The following is a 21,508-nucleotide window of genomic DNA, read 5'->3' as shown; positions in this document are numbered from 1 at the left end:
TACCCTTCTTACACCCATAAGAAGGGTATAAATACCGCTCGAAAAACCGACTTTCGATCCGAGGCCCGCAGGGCCGAGTCATATATACCAATCAACTCAGCTCGACCAACTGAGCAAATGTCTGTGTGTGTATGTGTGTGTGTGTGCGTATGTTACAAAAAAAAAAGTCACGCACGTTTCTCAGCCGTCTGATATCCGATTTGGATTCTCTTAGTTGCAAATGAAAGCTATAACATCCTAGTAGAACCCTATTGAATTTTATTACGATCGGACATTTGATTACCGAGATATCTTTCGATGACTACTTTGAAGTCATATAGGTTAGCTTTTTGAGAGATTTTTGACATTTAGCATATTGATGAATATCTCAGCCGTCTGTCAACCGATTTGAGTTCTCTTAACAGCAAATGAAAGCTACAACATCCTAGTAGAACGCTCTGAAATTTTATTTCGATTGGACATTTGGTTACTGAGATATCTTTCGAAGAGTACTTAGGAGTTATACAACTAAACTTTTTGAGATTTTTAACAAAGTGTATCAAACTAAATATCTCAGCCGTGTGTCAATCGATTTGGGTTCTCTTGGCACCAAATGAAAGCTACAACATCCTAGTAGATTGCTCAGAAATTTTCTTAGGATTGGACATTTGGTTACAGAGATATCTTTCGAAGAGTACTTAGGATTTATACAACTAAACTTTTTGAGATTTTTGACCAAGTGTATCATAATAAATATCTCAACCGTCTGTCAACCGATTTCGGTTCTCCTGGCACCAAATGAAAGCTATAACATCCTAGTAGAACCCTATGCAATTTTATTAGTATTGGACATTTGGTTATCGAGATATCTTTCAAAGAGTACTTGGGAGTAATACAGGTTAAACTTTTGAGAGATTTTTGACCAAGTGTATCATAATAAATATCTCAGCCGTCTGTCAACCGATTTGGGTTCTCTTAGCACCAAATGAAAGCTCCAGTATCCTTGTAGAAGACCCTGAAATTTTATTTCGATTGGACATTTGGTTACTGAGAAATCTTTCGAGGAGTATTTCAATAAATTCCTTTTTTATTATTATATTCGTTTGTTATCTTGCATAAGCTTTTGACCAGTCTATGGGAAATTATTGTTCAATCAATAATGCTGACCTCATATAAAGTGTATACTAGCAGATTATTGTTTTCAATAAAATTATAAATAACAAATTACAAATAAACAGGAATTCTATGAAAACTAACAATATATTAAATGAGAGCTTTGAATTTATATATTGTGGGAAAAATGCAAGAACTGAGCAGCCAAAATAACCAAGGTTGCAACCATTCATTTGCAAAAATTTACATTCATTTGCTATTATCTCAGTTCAGAAGCATGCTATCGAAAAACAATGTATGGATGAATTTAACCTTGTAGTTTTATCTGAAAGTTTGGCGAATAACATTGGGGTCGCACACGCATTCCAAAGTCGTGAGCGAGCTGTGAAGGCAACTTTCCACAGCGTGAATGAAATTTATATTCACCGTGTGGAGAGTTGCCTTCACAGCTCGCTCACGACTTTGGAATGCGTATGCGACCCCAATGTTATTCGGCAAACTTTCAGATAAAACTACAAGGTTAAATTCATCCATGTTTTTCGATAGCATGCTTCTGAACTGAGATATGTAATAGCAAATGAATGTAAATTTTCGCAAATGAATGGTCGCAACTTTGAAAATAACTAGCTAATTCCAAAACTGATTGGCATAGTAGATATATTATTTTTGTCATTTTTACACCATAACCATGAATACAAAGTACTTCGGAGCTAATTTATTCGACTGATTAAGAGATATTAGACAAAGTGTATCTCGCTTATTTTCTTATCCATTTGTTTATCGATTCAAGATCTTTTGGCAGTTAACAAAAAATACATAATTCCAGAATAAGTAAGATATTTTTTTTGTCTGGCATTTCTGGTAGTTTAGTCCATGGTCCATGATGATATTTTGGAAATCAATCCACTAGATGCCAAATCCACAATATTTTCTAGAACTTTTGGTCCATCACTCAAAATGAATATGTTAAATACAAATAATAAACAATAATTTTAATAAGTGTAAGAAGGGTTCTGTTCACCATAGGTGGATTAAATCGGTTTTTATGGAGGAATGGAAAAATGGGTCACACTTGATCCCCTTTTGAGCACATGGTTTATTCAATTCTTTTGAGTTCCCCATGTCACTATTGTGTATATTCACTTGCAGCGTTCCTTGACATTGAAGGAGCGTTCGATAACACATCCTACAGTTCAATAAGAAATGCTATGTCAAAACGTGGTTTTGACGGATGTATTGTAATTGGATTGGAAAAATGTTATCAGAAAGAGAGATATCATCAAACCTTGGCAGCTCATTTATTAGCGTTAGAGCAGTGAAAGGGTGCCCACAAGGAGGCGTGCTATCACCTTTATTGTGGTCCTTGGTAATTGATGATCTTCTCAAACAATTGGAAGCACAGGGCTTTGAAATAATTGGCTTCGCTGATGACATAGTCATAGTAGTCCGTGGTAAATATGACCATATTATCAGTAACAGAATGCAAACTGCCTTAAATCTGGTCTCTTCATGGTGCGATAAGGAAGGCTTAAATGTCAATCCTTCTAAAACCACGGTCGTACCGTTTACACGAAAGAGACAAATTTCAATAACTAACCTAAAATTGAAAGGAACTCTTTTGTAACTTTCAAGCACAGTCAAGTATCTCGGAATACATCTTGACAGTAAGCTAAATTGGAATTTGCATCTTGAGCAAGTGATTGGAAAAGCCACAAATGCTCTATGGATCAGCAAAAAAACTTTTGGTAAAAAATGGGGACTGAAGCCGAAAATGATCTATTGGATTTACACGGCAATTGTGAGACTCAGAGTTACATATGCGTCACTAATCTGGTGGCCTAAAACAAATGAAAAGCTAGCTCAGAAGAAGCTTGAAAAACTTCAAAGACTTGCTAGTCTTTCAATTACTGGTGCAATTCGAAGTACGCCGACTAAAGCGCTAGACACTTTACTCTTCTTACTTCCATTGCATCAATTTGTTCAATTAGAAGCTACAAAGAGTGCTTTGAAGGTTAAAAGAACTACAAACCTCTTTGAAGGTGACCTGAGAGGCCATCTAAGTATTCTAAAATCAATTAGTATCAACTCGTTAATCACAAGTAATAGTGATTGGATGAGCAGAAGGTACAATTTTGAACGCACTTTTGAAGTGATTAATCCTGGGCGATATCTGTGGACAAATGGGGGCCCAGAACTACATCCAGGATCAATCGTATTTTACACCGACGGTTCGAAACTGAACGACCAAGTTGGTGCAGGAGTAACTGGCCCCGGGATTAACGTATCAATTCCCATGGGCAAATGGCCAACTGTTTTTCAAGCTGAAATTCAGGCAATTTTAGAATGTTGTAATATTTGTTTACGCAGAAATTACAGATATTCAAAAATATGCATTAGGTCTGATAGTCAAGCAGCTCTAAATGCTTTGAAATCAGCAACATGCTCTTCCAAACTTGTTTGGGAGTGTATCCTATCACTCCAACAATTAGCTTGCCGTAATCAGGTGAAGCTGTTTTGGGTTCCAGGCAGGCCCCTGGCATGAATGAAATTTATCGTAGCCAACATCTAACTGCCTTATACTCATGTTCGTGCAAATTGAAATGAGCGTGTAATCAACAAACGCAGCTTTTGTTTGATGTTGTGAGCCACACACGAAATCACATTCACAATGCGTGTTTGTTGGGTTGCTTTATTCAACTAATCGCATGTTCCTCTTACCGTACATTAATATTAAAGCGAGTTTGAAGTGTTTTGTGGTCATAAGCGGTGGAAAAAATGATTCCAAAAACTGATCAACAAACCAAAATGAACGTTAAACAAAAAATTGTTGATGTTATCGCATTTGACAGTGGGCGCTATTTATTAGCGCCCAGGACATCCTGTCTACCATGATTCCAATGCATTGATATAGGCCGTGTCATGGGCCTGGTTCCAGGACACTGTGGAATTGATGGAAACGAACAAGCTGATATGTTTGCAAGACTTGGTTCGTCACACCAATTCATAGGACCAGAACCGTTTTGTGGTGTGTCTGGGTGTTCTCTCAGAATGGAGTTTAAAACATGGGAACATGAAAAAATAATATCCAACTGGGAAAATACCACTTTTGCGAGGCAGTCAAAACGTTTCATAAAGCCAAACTTTTCAAACACTCGCAAAATCTTAGAGCTGTCAAAAAGAGATCTAAGTACTTTTACTGGCCTGCTAACAGGCCATTGTCCGAGCCGTTATCATATGAAGCTAATCGGAAAGCTTCAGAATGATGTATGTCGTTTTTGCGACATAGATACAGAAGACTCGGAACATTTGTTATGCCGTTGTCCGGCAATTGCTGTTAAAAGAATTAGGTTCTTCGACAAGGGGCTGATAGAACCCCTTGATGTCTGGAGAACAAATCCCAATACGGTTGTACAGTTTATCCGAGCTGTGTCACCATGTTGGGATCAAACGCACAGTCAAGGTTTGATTATTGCTAACAGTAGTAATACGTCAACTTGATATAGCTAAAACAAACTGGGGCATATGTCACAATAGATCTAATAACTGGTCGTAATGACTTAGATACCCAACAAGGAATAAAAAAAAAAGTTGTATTATTTATAATAGCCTTATTTGGATATTTGCTGTGAAATTTTGACACGATTTGGTTCAATTTTCACAAAGTTATTGAGATTTTATGAAGGACTGAAAACAAACCATCACCCGTAAAAAATAATGCAATGAACAATCGACATCACTTGTAGCCAAAACATAGGAATCGCGCTACTTGGGCGGTGGCTTCTATATTTGTCTGTTTTCCACTATAACTCAGTCAAATTTGAACCAATTGACACAAATTTTGGAATGTGGTGTGATAGGTATAGTATCTACCCGTGTACAACATTTCAAGTCAATTAGTTCAAAATTGACTGAGTTAGTGGAAAACAGACGAATATATAAGCCACCGCCCAAGTGGCGCGATACCCTAGTCGTTTGTTCAGATGTAGTTTTGGAAAAAAATATGCTAGAAAAAAACTGTTTTTGATTCTAAGAAAATATGGGGGAACAAGTCTTCCCAGGGATCAAGTCTCCCCTACCGGAAATTATCGCGAGATTCTGGATGCTCTTTTTGGGATTTCTTTCCAAATAGTTGCTCCCAGAGCTCTTGTAGGGATTTTTCCAGGAGTTTTCCTCAGAACGTCTCCTGGGATAACTAACGAAATTCCTTGTAAGAAATTCCTGGAGAAATATCCGGAGGAATCCGGGTGAAAACAAAACTTGCGAGAAAATTCGCAAAATCTCATTGTAGAAATCTCGACAGGTACGGAAAAAAGGCATCATGGAAATAAGTTCTAAGGGAGGATCGAATTCCACTCCCGGCAATCTCACAAAATGTGGGTTCTTTTTTCGGAAGGGAAGTAAAACGTGGATCCCGAGATGAACTAGCCTAGGGGTAAGAATCTCGTTAATACAGATCCGTAAGGGAATCCAAAAGAAACATCGGAAAATTCTTAGAAGAAACCCCTAGAACTTCTGCAAGAATATCGTAAAGATCCCGAGAGAAACTCTTGAAATTCTATTCCGGAAAATCACTAAGAGAAATTCGTGAAGGAACTTTAGTTATTCAGGATCTTCCAGCAAGAAACTCTGGAAGCATATCGGGTACTCCTTTGGATGAAATATCAAAAGGTGAATCCACAGATACCCCGTGAAAAACTCCTACCGAAATCCTAGAGAGAACTTAGGGAGGGATCCCAGAAACAACTCTCAAAAATCTGGGTTTACTTAATTTTTGGAGATATTTTATTTTTTTTTTAAATAAATATATTTTAAAAATTTAAAATTAAAAAAAAACATCCCGGAAAAACTTAAATATAGGGAATTTTATTTTAGGTTATAAGTAGACACCCTGTTACGCTGTTAACCCACCCAATTCAACTTGCCCGGTGTACCTTATGGGCGATTAAATGTGAGGTTAGGTAACGAAAAATTTTAAACTTTGGAAGCAAAACCACCATATTTCTGATCAAACCATTGCACAGGGGGGAAAAATAGGTATGAAACGTGAATAAATTCAATATCACTGCTCAGAATGGATGGATTTGAATGAATTTTTGACACAAACTGCAAAAATCCCTACAGTTTCAGATAAGGAGGGTGTCATTCGCCGCACGATGCGGGAAATTAGTATTTTGAGCTTGTTTTACCCCGCTTTCCCTCTCTCACACCTTTTTGAGAAAATCCACGTCTATACCCGGATGGCGCACAAAATAAATGAGTTATTAAACTTGTATTTGTGTACAAACTTCCATAGTATCGGCAATTTGACATAAGGTTGGTCTTACCACAGACAAACAGACGTAACACTTCGAACACTTTCCGCTTAGAAAAATAGTCACGGTTACATGTTCGCCCAATGCTAAAAAGACTGAGTTTGGTCAACTATGAACTAGGTGGCGGTAGTGCGCAAACGTCAAACTCGAACAAAACCGATGGAAGCGCCACGGGCGGCCCGTCGGCCAACTATCACATTTTAAAATTGGTCGTTTAATCGGTGTACGATGAGAATGATTAGAGTGTTACGTCTGTTTGTCTGTGGTCTTACTCTTATCGATTGCGATCCACTCCGGGCGGAGATGCACGTGAAAGTTTACAGAAATAGGGGATAACGGGGTTATTTGAAGATATTTCATTTTTGAAGGCCGTGCGATGATCCAATCTGGCTCAATTCGATAATACGGAAGTTTTTACACCAACACGAATTAAATAAATCATATTCAAAATCACTCCAGGGGAGCGGACCTGGTGGGATGGTTAGAACACTAGACTATCACGCCGAGGACCTGGGATCGAATCCCACTCCCGACAAACTCACAAAATGTGAGTTCTTCCTTCGGAAGGGAAGTAAAGCGTGGGTCCCGAGATGAACTAGCCTAGGGCTAAAAATCTCGTTAATACAGATAGAAAAAAAAAAAAAATCACTCCAGGATTTTTTGAAAAAAGTGAAAAGGGAGAGAGAGTAGGGTAAAACGAGTCCGATACACTGATTTCCAGCATCGTGCGGCGAATGACACCCTCCTTTAAATGTAATGATTTTTACAGTTTGTGTCAAAAATTCATTTGAATGCATCCACTCCGAGCAGAGATATGTATTGAAGTTATTCGCGTTTCATGCATATTTTTTCCCCATTGTGCATTGTGTAAAACTCATCAAATTCTACAATAATTGCAAAAGTATTCCATATTTATCGTAACTATTTAGTCCTGAGGTGCGTAAATAGTTGTTTCAGAAAAGCGCCACCTACGCTTTTAAGATTTGCGTTAAATTGCCTATATAGCGAGAGGTATTCTCGAAGAAATTCTAAGGAAACTGGGACATATCAGAAAAACTTGGGAGTAATCTTAGGTGGAAATATAAGGTGAACCTTCGTGAGAAATTTCCGAAGGTACTACTGGTATCAGGTATCAGTACCCAAGTAACACACTTGTCACCGAAGAGTCACGGCGGCGCAGGTTTTTGTTACGCAGAAGTTACTATGACTTACTTCTAACAAATAAATACTAACTTGCTAAAAGTAAGTCGCAGTGACTTCTGCGCAACAAAAACCTGCGCCGCCGTGACTCTTCGGTGCCAAGTGTGTTACTTGGGTAGGTCGGTTCCAGAGGTACGTTCTCCTCCATTTGGGAAATTTGTGCCATCGCCATGAACACGAGCCTGTTCATCATTTACCTGACGGAGAAGGGAAGGGAAAAGGATAGGACCATAGACTAATTACAAGACCTCGATGTACCAAAGAAAACCATTACCGTGTATTTTTCTGTGTAAATAGCATTTTGTGTAAATTATATTTAGCGTGTTACACCGATCTGACAGCTCTGACAGTAAGGGACTAAACATAAATTACATCAGTGGGTACCGAGGATTGTTCACAATCTGCGAACTTGACTGCGGAAAAAATCGCGACCATGACGCCGCTGATAGGACTGGGGAAGGGACAGGTAAGGGAATAGGATCGTCATACACGCAAAAGCGTACTACGGGAGAAATCTGGCTAGAAATTTCAAGATAAATCCTTGAAATTCTTTGGGAGAAATCCATTGGAACTTCTGCAGAAGTCTCACAAAAATCCCGCGTGAAACTGTTGGAAAGCTTTCCCGGAAAACCACTAAAAAATCCCCGAGGGTGAATTTTTTTAGGGATCTCCAAGAACCTCTGGAAGAAACCTCGTGGAATCCATCCGCAGAAATCCAGGAACAACTCTCAGAAGTTTGGATCACCGGAAGGTCTCTGAAGGAACTGGAGGAGTGTAGGAGTGCAAATCCAAGTGTAAATTTAGAATAACCTCTGGATGGAATCCGCGTACGTCTAATAAACTCGTCTAGAAGTTTGCTATTCAGAGTGGAGCTAGAAACCAAACAAAAAATGCACTGTTTGATTTAGAAAGTTCTGCAGTTGGCATACCTTCTTCTTCTGTATGGCTCTACGTTCCCACTGGAACTTGGCCTGCCTCTCTCCAACTTAGTGTTCTTTGAGCTCTACCACAGTTATTAATTGCTATGGCTTCCTTTGCCTGCCATTGCATGAATTTGTGTATTGTGAGGCAAGCACAATGATACAATATGCACAGGGAGTCGAGAAAATGTTCCCGACCGGAACGGGAGTCGAACCCGCTGTCTTCGGATTGGCGATCCGTAGCATTAATCACTAGGCTAACTGAAGACCCCAGTTGGTATATGGATGGTCAATTTGAAAGGGTTGCAAAACGGTCAAAATTGTTCTTAATTAGTGCTTAAATTAGCAACTTCACACTAATTCGCGCTACAGCGCATGCTATCAAACACTGCGACAAGAAACCTAGCCTTTCTTCAACTATGTACCTACTCCCTTGCACTTTAAACAGAAATTAATCTATTATGCCCTAAATTTGTAGCATTTAGGTCGCAACGGTCGATAAATAAAAAAATGTATATATTTTTGGGTTGCTACATGTAAGGCTGACCAAGTTTGTATGACAGGGAGTATTTCTCGGGGCATGCCGAGAAAGGATGTTTTCGATCACCTGGCAATCATTTGACTTATTTGTCTATAACTCAGTTCAGAAGTCCAATACTAAAATGTGGTGTTCGGCAAACTTGTAGATCAATGTTTTTTCTACATTTATCACCAAGGACGCCATATCTTAACTCTAATATTTACGGTGTGAGAGCACTAGTACCACTTACTCATACTAAACGATCGAAAAATCCGATCGTTTAGTATGAGTAGGTGGTACTAACACTTTTGCGCCGTAAATATTAGAGTTAGAATATGGCGTCCTTGGTGATAATTGTAGGAAAAACACTAATCCACAAGTTTGCCGAACACCACATTGTAATATTGGGCTTCTGAACTGAGTTATGGACAAATGAGTCAAATGATTGCCAGGTGATCGAAAACATCACGAAAATCAAACAATCTCTGAAAATTTCAGATCAAAAGGTTAAAAACGGTGCTGGCAAAATGTGTTGCTCTAACATGGAATTTTCAGATCGACTTCAGATCGACCCCTCTTTTATCTCGCACTTTCTGGGCATTTAACAAAAAGAACGAGCGAAAGTGACTTCATCGTTCCTAACTCAAAACCCAAGTTTTTCAAAAAATCACCATTGAAGATATTGAATTGTAGTTTTATGGGAAAAATATGGTGAATTGCAAATATTAGTTTGGCAAAACATATAAAAAAAAACAGATATGTATATTTTTTAGTTATCCAGATATGATTTTATATTATTTGAAAATAGAGTCATATACGTATTTTAATACTAGCTACTTTTAAACTTTCGGATATTGCAAATCTTCAAAAAAAATGCAATGTATAATACAACCCTAATAAACCAGTACCATACACGAACCGTAATGTAGACGGTTCAACAATACGGCATACTGTTCGAATTGTTTCCCGAATGGGTGGTTAAGCACGTATTTTATGGTTATCGTTTATGCGGGAATTTGTATTGCATTTTTGAGTGATATCTGGTGTTTTTATGGATCCATAGTACCCCAAGTAACCAGTAAGCATTTAAAATAGCATTCCTTCAGCATTATAGTAGTCCTTAGGACAAGGCATTTAATGCTAATTGACCGTATATGCGCCTATAGTGCTACCCCACAGCAGGTTTTGGCAAAATAACGGGCTGTCTGAGTGCAGCACCTTCAGGAACGTCGTATCAAAATGTCAAAAAAGCGTAACGCCTCGTCGAGCAAAACAACAAAAATAGATTTACGTCTGCTTCTCGCTCTCTCAGCGTTCCCGCTTCCTCGTCCTTGCACACTCCAACTGATGTACTTTTTTGCACGTTTTAGCAGCTATTGGTGATTGAACTTACGATCCGGAGATTACTCAATCATGTTTGCTGCTCAAGATTCTGTCCACGCTCCAGGATATGCTACCGCTGTTCCGATGTCGTGGGCTGATTTTATCCCCAATATAAAGAAAGATCTGAATCTGAAAATAGCTTCAGTTCCAACACCCAAAACTTGTTTTCAAACAATTAGATATTCCATTTTGTAAACAGCACTTTCGTTCCCTCTCCGATCTATAGCATATGATTTCCTCTTGCGAATAATCTTATGATCCGCCAAAGCATCCACCAATTCGGTACGTATGTTCCGACGAAATGAGAAATGATGATAGCCATGTTTCCAAACCAAATCAGCTGCAGCAATTTTTTCTGCTGAACCTTTGAGTGAGTAAGGGAAAACGAATAGGATACTGCAAGATGACGTCACGAAGCTATGCACTGACAGTTCACAGAGCTTGTTTACATGGACTTAGTTTCTGGCCAAGATCCGGCAAAATTGCTTTTCGATAGAACTTCGGAATAATGAGAGTTGGACGATTGGTTTTGTACTAGTAGAGCTGAATGTACTCGATATTTACGTATCACAATGATATCGGAACGGAAAACGAGATTTAAATTTTTCGCCGGTCGTTCAAAATTCTAACACCTTGTAAACAAGCTCGCTGAACTGTCAAACAAAGTGAGGTTAGACCGGTGCTTGCAGTACTCTATAAGCAGCTCATATGTGCTAACTTGTCAACAGAGGCATAAACCCTGTAAAAGAGAGACAGCATGAGCTGTCAAACACATAACATATCTCCCATACTCTTTGCTCTTAGCATTTGAAGAGCAGTTGAAAGGCATTCTGAATGCTTCCGAGCAAAAACACCTCAAGCAGTTGAAATGCTAATTAACGGCCAAAAGCTTTTGAGTAGCACAGCTTAAGCTAATTCAAGGCAGCTATGCATTCGAACTGCTTTTGTAGGGCAGGAAGCAATTGAAATGCTTATTACGGTCTACTGTACGGCTTATTCAAATGCTTAGTGGTTACCTGGGACGTAATCCTAATGTTTCTTTTCAGAACAAACTTGAATCCTACCGATCGATTGAAAAATCCGGCAAGAAACTTACCGGCGATCAGAAAACTGCCGTTTCGAAGTATGACGAGTGTTTGACGTCCCTGGAATTGACGAGAGAGCTGTGCAAGCAGTTCCAAACGATTGTAGCGACCGCCAACAAGGAGGCGAAAAAGGAAGCTAAGCGGGTAAGTGGCAATCATCATCTCTAGGGTAAATAGTTGATCGGATCTAATCACAATCCCCGTCGTTTCCGTTTCAGAGCGTTTTCATTCGGGCGCAGCAGGAGAACGCCAAGATCCGAGAAGTCTTGATTGTTCAGGACGTTCTGAAGCGTTTTACCGAGGAAACGGTGCGCGAAGATTTCCGCGAAGGAACCAATGGAGCCTGTAAGATCGCCGACAGTGACCTCCTTCTGTTGGACCAGCTGTACGAGGAGACCTTGGCGAATCGTCCGAAAACGACGGCTGAACCGACTTTCGTCACCGCGGTCAAACAGGCGGCCGATCATTTCTCTGCCATAGTGGATGGCCGGAACAAACCTTTCGGCGATGTTACTTACATGCACTTGAAGAATGTCATTGCTGAGATTCAGAACTGTGGATACTTCGAGAAGGACATCATGACGGTTCAGGAAGATGATGCGGAGAATGTTGAAGAAAAGGAAGAAACGGTTGAAGCTGAGGGGTCGGAAGTAGTTGAGGAGCTTCAGGAATTGGAAAGTGTGGCAATGGCGGAACCGATTAGTTTATCGAAGGTGGAACCGGAGCCAGTGCCTATTGCGCCTGTAGCAATGACAATTGAGGCCCCCAACATGAAAGTTTTCGCTGAAGCTCCTGCTGCAACCGCAGTTCCGACACCATCGTTTCCAACTCAGCCTAGTGTGGTCCGTCAAGTTACGCCAAATATTTCCTCTTCCGTACCGGAAGTTGTGGCTGCTCCCAACTTAGTTGCTCCACCCGTTCATATTCCGACGCAACTGATCAATGCCAACAGTGGACTTCCCGCTGTAAACACACCGAACATGCATTCTGCTGCTCCTATCATCGTTCCTACTGGACCTGTCGCTGTTCCTATGATGCAACCTGCTGCTGCCACCCCACTTCCGTCAGTTCCGGCCCAACAACTTAACGCCACCACTGTTCAAGCCGTCGAGAATGCTTATTTCAAGCAACACTACATTCAACAGCAAATGCGTCCAATTCATGAGGTGATTGGTACTGGCAACTTTTTCTTCTTGCAAGAGTCGGAAATCGACAAACCGGATGTAATTTCCTCGACGGTTCCATTCGGAAATCCTATGAATTCGAACAACGTCGCTGCTCAACCGCCACATCCGCAAGTGCTCATGGGACAGGCGCCTAATGCTTCCAACCAACCAACTCCCATCGACCAGCAACAAGGCGTGTCTGCTCAACCTTCAACGGCAATGATCAACGCTCCTCATCAACAACCTAACATGATGATGGGCAACCAGCAGTCGAACTTCAACAATCAACCCTTCCAGAATTTGGCATCACCCGGTGTCCCAAAAACTTACCAGCATCCGCTGCAATCGCAGACCATGGAAACCAGGCAAATGAGCCAACCGATGAATGCCATTCCCCACTCGAGGTCACCGATTGTTTCCAAGGCTCCCGAGCTGGGACATATTCCAGGCTTCACAACAAGCCACACCACTGTCGTATCTACTCAATCCGTACCCAACAAGGAACAGAGCACTCCATCAATTCCACAGGAAGATCTGATGGTACAAAGCAACGCACAAAGGCAGCCGGTGCAAAAATCTCAACTGCCACAACAAAACCCAATGGTGGGACAGCAGCAAACTGCCGGTATGAACACCCCCTTCAACTCCAATCTGCAACAATATCCTTCGCTAGTTCAAAATATGCATGAATCGCCGAACACGGCTGTAAATGCTAATCTTCCCGGCCTAATGGTTGATGCCACCGCGGATAAGCTGAAAACTTCCCTCAACTTGTCCGACAAATACCCAATGAATCAATCGCACTTGAACCAACAGCACCAGCAACAGCAGCATACCACCAAGCTGCGTCACGACGAATGGAGCAGACCGTCGTCCGACTACGCGCCCAACATGCCGAAAGCAGAAGACCAGTGGTCCAGCAGCTCGATGGCGGCCAGGACCGGTAGTCCCAGCAGCAAACCGCAGTACAACTCAATCTCCAACCAGCAAAAACCACCCCAGTCGGTGACCATCGCGAATGAGAGCACCGTTCCGAATGTTGTGAACGAACCGCAAATCAAACGGCACGAACAACAGCAGCAGCAGCCGCCGCAACCGCAACAGCAAAATGACAACATGACGTCGAGTTACGGTCAAGATTTGCAGGCCACCCATGGAGCGACTTCGCATCAATTGCATCAATCGCAGGGAGGACATCGCAGCAGCGCTCGCAGTGCCCCCAGCTCTCAGTATCAGCAAAACAACGGAACGAACGGTAAGTGTTGATCTGTGTTTTCTGCGGTCGTCCTATCGTGCCGTTCATTTCGGACTTTGTTCTTCTCTGCTACCAGAATGTTATCTGGGTTTGCACCTTCTTGACCTTCCACCTTGGCGTATAATACATCCTTGAGATGCCATTCTAACTCAATTGTCATTATTGTCAAGTTGTTCTCGTGTGCACATAATATGTAGTTGAGTAAAATCTTTGCATAACGGGTCAATCCTTGCATTGTTTTAGTTTTTCTTCTGTGTCGGCTGTCCTGTTATGTTCTCTTCTAACTACCCCTTCTCATTGAACAAGTTCTTGGCATTTGTTGCGATGTTACAGTTACAGTTTTATCCCTGCTGACCGGGGTTGATCACAGTTTAATCCCGTCATACAGCTGCTAACGGTTCCCTGTAGTTGAAGAGTTTTGAGCTTCGCGATAATTCAAGGTGTCTACTACGTGGAAAAACGGGAATTTTATTTAACAGGGAAAAACTTGGAATACTCAGGGAATATCTTGAGTACTCAGGAAAATTTTACTCTGATAAAAACATTGGGTCGTATGAATAAAAACCTGGTAGTAAAAATCCATATAGAAATTTCGCTACAAGGATTTTTTTTTCCAGAAATTCCGTCAGGGTTTCTTTCTGGAACTTCTTTAGAAATACCTCCTGGAATATCTCCCAGGGATGGTATACTTCCGGAATCCCACAAGGATTCCTGAATTCGAACCGATTTCTCCTGGAGTTTTTTTACTCCCTGGCCAAGTTCGCAGGGGTTGACGGTATTAAAGTGAAGGAGTTTCATTTTGATTGTTGTAATGTAGTGTTCTTTAGTGAAACATATCACCTTTTTAACACTTTAATGCGCCTCCAACGGTTCATCACGAACCGGCTGCTGCAGATGGAGTATGGTTGATCATATGCATCAGACATGCTCGATAAACATGGAGGATCCGCCAGGGCTCATTAGAGTCTATTCCCAAGCAATAGTTCCAAGTCGGTTGGATTTAAGAAGGTTTTGATGATCGTTACAAATCCTAATAAAAGTATTGTAGGATTTGTGACAGGTTTTGGAACCTTTTACAGCCAGCTGACTTCAAAATGTTGTTTGGGCTCTATTTCCCACGTTTCTCGGTTGATTTTGATTAGTAATTTATTAATGTCATAGTCGCTTTTTCGAATTTTTACAATGTGAGGTACTTGGTTATATTTTCTTTAAATAAAGCAATTAAAATCAACTGAAAAATTAGGAGTGGGAAGGAGATTTGCAGCACTTAATTGTGCTGATAGATTCGAAGCTAACGTGCGAACACTTAAACGCATTGTTGACGTCAATGCGTTTGACGTGACATTTTGGACAAAAAACTGACTGCTTTTTATTAACTGAACAACGTTACTTTTGTATGACTAGGTTGACATTTCCAGGCCACGCATGAGAAAATGACATGGTTTATCGAGGTAGGACCGATAGGACAATTGAACGAATTTGAATATTGTTCATAGTATTTGTAGGGGATGAATACATAATAGTTGACAAGCAATTTTTGTTTTATTACAATCAACTGACCAACTTGGCATATTTTTGTTTATCTCTTAGATGGTGTTATGACACCAACAGAAAAATATCAGAAGTTCAGTTACATGTTTCTGTGGGTTTTGGACCGATGACAATTTAAGGACACAAGAGATGAACACAGAGAAGTAGAAATCAGGAAAACAATTTGACACAGAATCGACTATATTTTAACATACGGGTTCGACTGATTCGATGAATCTATCTATAAGTATCTAGAAGACAATTGACGCTAAGATTGGAAAAAAATCTTATAGTTGGGACTAGACTAAAATAGTGGCCGATAGGAAACAATGCGCTATACAGCATTATTATTCATTTTTTAATATTCACCCGTAGGCTTTTTGCCGGTTGACAGTACAGCATTTAGCTGTGTACGAAGATACGGATTAGTAGGTGTACAGATGACAGGGTTCTCACGGGAAGTGCTTCAAGCGAGGCTTACATAACAACTGGCAATAAAGAAACCTATTTTCCTTGACTTTCTACGCAATTAACATCTGACCGAACACACGTGTTTTTGTTAATCTCCTAGGCATTATTAAGACATGACGTATGTGCATGACGGAACAACTAGCAGGACACAGTTCCAGACGTCTCTTTTTAATAACGACATTCAGCATATTTCCAATATATATAAAAATGAGTTTGAAATTTCTTTGAGGCAACAAAACTCAAGAACGGGTGAACCGATCAGCATGACTCTTGCACGGTTCGGTTCGTATTCATGGTGGCTGTGTTTATATGTACAAAAAGTCACGAAAATCAACTAGAAAAGTAGGAAAATTGATAAAGTACTGATTTTCCATGAGCTGGGAAGGAAATCAACACGATCGAAATGAAACCAATCTAGAGTGCGGTGATGTTATGAGCACAACAGTTGTCAAACCATCACAGCTTGGCAAGACAACGTTTGCCGGGACAGCTAGTTTCCAATAAAACTACACTTCAATAAAGCAAAGACCAAAGCCGCTACGATAGAACAGATCAGAATGACTAATTGACTTGGAAATCTACTTCGAATAACTGACAAATTGACAAGAACCTAACGAAATACATGGACCATTCTACAAAAATCCAATTGACAAAAAGAAAAAAGGGGAAACTTTTATTAAAACTATTTTGTTCAACGCAGGCCAAAACAGTGTCGACTTGGGCCACACACGCCTACGTACTTCTGTGTGTTGAAACAAATATAGAGGCTCCTAGAAGCAAATGTAGGGAAAGGGTGCGGTGTAGAACATAAGCACAGTGCTGCTACCGCCGTAATCACTTTAAAAAAAAAAAAAAAAAAGATTTCTCCTGGAGTTTTTACGGGTATGCTAATTCTTCCCTGAGCTCCTCCAGTGTTTTGCTCAAAGAAATCTTCGTAGGATTTCTACCAGAATTTATCCCGAATACTCTAAGAATTTCTGTCGGGATAAATCGTGGAATTTATTTCGGCATTCCTCATGGAAATTTTACGCAGTTCCTTCCAGTGTTCCTCTTGGGACTTCCCCAGAATTTCTTTCAGAGTTGCTAAAGGAGTTATTCCTGGGGTTTCTACTAAAGTTCCTCCAATGGTTTCTGAAGGAGTTTTCACGCATTTACTGCAAAAGTTCGTCAAGAGATTTCTTTCATTTTTTTCCTGTGATATCTTCAAATTAATTTGCTTTCTTCTAGATATTCTTCCTGATCGCCTACAGGAATTACTTTAAAGTTTTCGCGAGGTTTATTTTGAAGTTTTATCTGAGATTTCTCTCGGAGTATCTCCAGGAACTTCTCTCAGAAGATTCCTTCCGATGTTGGTCATGAGAAATCTCTCAGAGTTTTTTCTTAATTTACCCTGGACTTTATCCTAAGATTTTTTTTTCCAGGGTGCCTTCTGAGATTTCCACAAGAGTTATTGCTGATATCAGTGTGTAAAAAAATTCGAAGGTTGAAAGTGAAGATTTACGTTCTGCATTATTTCCAAAATTCTTCCCGGAATCTTTACCAGAATTTGTCCCAAGATTCTGGATACATACTCCTTTAGGGAGGTCTCCCAAAGTTATTGCAGGGATTCTTCTACGAGGTTTCCTCAGAATGTCTCCTGAGATAACTTACGAAATACCTTATACGACATTCCTGGAGAAATATTCGAGGGAATTCAAATAAAATCTTGCGAAAAACTCCGCAAAGTGTTATTGAAGAAATCTCGACAGGAACTTCAGAAAAACCCTGAGAAAAAAATGAGACATCTCGAAAAAAGTTCTAGGTAATAGTAATCCCGAGAAGAAATATTAAGGACATCCAAGGAGGAATTCTGAAAACCTCATGGAATCCTAAAAGCAGCTAAGGATGAAGTTCCGCGAGGAAAACAAGATAAATATCGGAAAACTATCGGTAAAAATCCCGACATAAAATATTGGATAGCTATCCCGGAAAACCACCAAAAAAGACACGGACACTGGCTTTAGCCGGCGGCTGTACGGATTGAACGAAACTTAACACGGAGTGGCAACGGATAAGAAGTTATTCTCGTGAAAAACTTCATCGCTCTGAGCGGGAATCGAACACTCATCCATCCGGACTCTAACCGCATGGCTACGAGGCTCAACCAATGGCATTCTTGAAGAAACTTTGAAAAGCTTTGGATGGATCTTCAGGAGGAAGTCAGCGAGAATCTCTGGAAGTATATCGGAAAACCTTTGCAAAAAATATCGGGACGTACTCAAACAGATATCTAGTGAAAGAATCCTGCGGAAAGCCAGGAAGAAACTTTGGAAGAAATTCCAGGAATTACGCTCAGAAATCTTGAAAGAATTTTTAAAGAGTAGGGGAACTTACGTATTTTCGGCTGTTTTGTTCTCAGGGTGGCCACCCAGTCGGGAATTTCGGGAAAACCGGGAAAAGCTCGGGAATTCAAAACCACCGGGAAAAAATCGGGAAAACCTCGGGAATTGTTGCTAGCCACCGGGAATTTCCAGAATTTCAAAATTTGTAGAGTCTCCAGAAGCATAAGTACGAGAATCTGTGGGAAATTCAGTCAACAACTGTTGAGCTATATAACATAGTGGATAAACTGGCGTAAAAACCATTCTTGGAAACTAATATCTTGTCGTCGAGTCATGACAATTAAAGTTAACCATAGTGATGTTACCTAACATCACAATTTGAACAATTTCAAAGAAATTCTAAAGAACATTTTAGTTGAAAGACTGGTTGAGACACATTCAAATATTTATAGATTCATATATCACTTATGCATTTCAGGATGTACATGTTCCAGAAACCATCAAGATAGGACGCTTATAAAAGTTTTATAAAACATAACATTATTACTTTTTTTTCTAAAAAAATATCCTTGTACAATCTCTAGGAGAATACTTGATATAGCATTTATCCTTTGAGCGAAAAGTCTTTGAAAAATTTGAATAGTATGCTGTATAAAATTTTGAATGAATGAATGAATTGCCCCAAGAATAAATTAAAATTAGAAATAATTATGAAAATCTGGATGAGTGATTCTGGTGAAAACAATCTTAAAATTTAAAAAATGTTAGTAAAAAACAATTGAAAGAATATTTAAAGGGGTTTTTAGCATCTGATGGAATTCCTCAAAGCACGCCTATTGTAGTTCATAAAAGTATTTCTAATATTTTGTTTGAAAGATTTCTGTTTTTTTATTTCTTTTTATTTGTGAATTTTAACTTAGGCTAATTCTTCACAAAAGATTTCTGTTTGTTTTTCATGAAGTTCTGGGTAGAACTTGTGAATAAAAATGTTCGGAGAAAACCGGAATAAGTTATCGGTAAAATCCCTTTTTGGTGAAGCTTTAGCATAATTCCCTGATAAGACTCCTAGTTCAGCAAATTCTCTAAAATTTTGAGTATTCGAAGTTTCTAGTTAAACTACCAATTGAAATTCTCGCGAGAGTTCCCGTGAGTATTCAAAAGCATCTGGAGCAATATAGTTGTATGATTTATGAAAATAAATAATTCCCATATAATGAATCTGCTTCTACATTTTGGGGGTAATACTTTCTCAAAAACTAATCTTTCAGGAATTCCTGGAGAAAGTCCTGATATATATGTGATCAGAAAAAAAATTCTCTGAGAACTTCATATTGCAATCGCTGATGAAATAACGATTATCAGACAAAATCTAAGATTTCTTTGATCTCTCAAATTTATTTTACAATTTACGATTTCAGCCTAAGTAACCTGCCTGACTTTCTGCAGTAGCCATTTACGCTACCATAAAGTTCGCCACTGGTTTTCTATTAAAATATCTTGAAAATCACCATCAAAAATACTACACTGATGATTTCCCTAGAAATCGTTTCCAAATTTCTTTCACGAGTAATCTATCCAGATATTCCACCAGAAGTTCATCCGGAATGTTTTTTTTTCTGTGCATTCTTTTATTGCCTATTAGTTTCCCAAACGAACTTACCAATAATCCACAAATAATAAGTTCGTAAATCATATAATCATAGTGTATTCTCTGAGAATTTCGACATCCCATCCTTTTTTTATTTTCTTAAACAACTGCATAATTTGTACTAGTTGGTCATCTATAAATTTAAGGAATCTTTAATGAAGATGTCGTAACTTCTATGCCCATCATTGGATACGAGACAAACAAAACTCTCCTGTTAGCCTAGTCTCTCCTGTTAGCCTAGTGGTTAAGGCTATGGATCGCCAATCCGGAGACGGCGGGTTCGATTCCCGTTCCAGTCGGGAAAATTTTCTCGACTCCCTGGGCATAGTGTATCATTGTACTTGCCTCACATTATACAAATTCATGCAATGGCAGGCAAAGGAAGCCCTTCAATTAATAACTGTGGAAGTGCTCAAAGAACACTAAGTTGAAGCGAGGCAGGCCAAGTCCCAGTGTGGACGTAGAGCCAAGAAGAAGAAGAAGAAGAAGAAGAACAAACAAAACATAGCTTATTTTCAAGTTCATATAAATACTATGTTAAATCCAAGGATTTGAAAATATTAAATATTAATTCTCTTAAATTTTTCTTAGTAAATTACGTTTAATTTTCACTTTAAATAATTATATTTTAGAATCGGGAAACATTTCAAAAAGCTATCGGGAAAACCGGGAAAAACTCGGGAATTTTATTTGCCGCTCTGAGTGGCCACCCTGTGTTCTCTTCGTCATGGTTTTTTTTTAGAAAACTCAGGGAAATTTATTTTGAGTTATAAGTAGACACCCTGTAATTATAAAAAAGTCTAGAAAGCATGCCTAGTTTTAGAGTTGTGTAGATATACTCGTTAATCGGTTATTTTATATTTTCTCTAGCACGTTTCGACAATGGAATAAATAATACTTCATCGACGTTCTTCAAAAACAACGACAGATTCTACCAGCAAAATCAAACCAACAATTACGGATCTAATAAGTCTGACTCGTCCTATCATCAGCGAGGTCCAATGTTAAGGAACCGGAATGACAACGGTAATCCCCCACCTCGCGGAGCGGGTTACAATTCTGCCACGGGAGGCAACAATCAATCCACCGGAGGCACAGCAAACAACGGTAGCAACAGCAGCGGTAACTTTGGCAGCGGTATGGACTACCGATCGAACGCTCGCCCAGTGAATAGTACAAGAAATACCGGGCCTCCATCAGCACGGCCACATCAACGTAATCATTCCGGTAACAGCTATGGCGGTCCCCGCGGAGGATCAAACTCCAGAGCACAATCTTCTATTAATGCATAAGAGGGCGTTCTGAGTATGCTAGTGTTCAAACGCATCGGAAACTAATGATCTACGCGTATGTATTTGCTGTATTTGTAGTGACGACAAGTTATTTTCTAAGCAAATAGAAATACTTCATACTAATTTTAACAATTCAGAATAAGTCGAATACATCTTATACATCATGCAAATTATTCAAATAAGTCTACTTTGCTTTCCATTGAACTCTGTATTATGTAAGCAAATATAGCAAGGTAATAATGAACACTTTGAGTGTAATCAGCATAATCATTGATTGTCATTAAATCGAAATGAGAAACGTACCCCTACATGT

At 39.6% G+C, this 21,508-nt stretch overlaps 1 protein-coding gene across 1 annotated transcript in view; it reads left to right on the top strand.

Annotated features, from left to right (window-relative positions):
- Window positions 1-21,462, top strand: part of LOC109407526 (caprin homolog) — a 23,500-nt gene extending 2,038 nt beyond the window's left edge. The window contains exons 2-4 of the mRNA XM_019680590.3: window positions 11,474-11,656; window positions 11,731-13,933; window positions 20,774-21,462. Coding sequence (XP_019536135.2) covers window positions 11,474-11,656; window positions 11,731-13,933; window positions 20,774-21,195 — 2,808 coding nt within the window. The 3' untranslated portion in view covers window positions 21,196-21,462. The remainder of the gene's footprint in view (window positions 1-11,473; window positions 11,657-11,730; window positions 13,934-20,773) is intronic.
- The last annotated feature ends 46 nt before the right edge of the window (window positions 21,463-21,508 follow it).

Source organism: Aedes albopictus, chromosome 3, assembly GCF_035046485.1.
Source record: "Aedes albopictus strain Foshan chromosome 3, AalbF5, whole genome shotgun sequence".
In the NCBI taxonomy this organism is placed as follows: Eukaryota; Metazoa; Arthropoda; class Insecta; order Diptera; family Culicidae; genus Aedes; species Aedes albopictus.
Note: the sequence above shows the minus strand (reverse complement) of the source record. Positions and strands in the feature narration are given on the sequence as shown.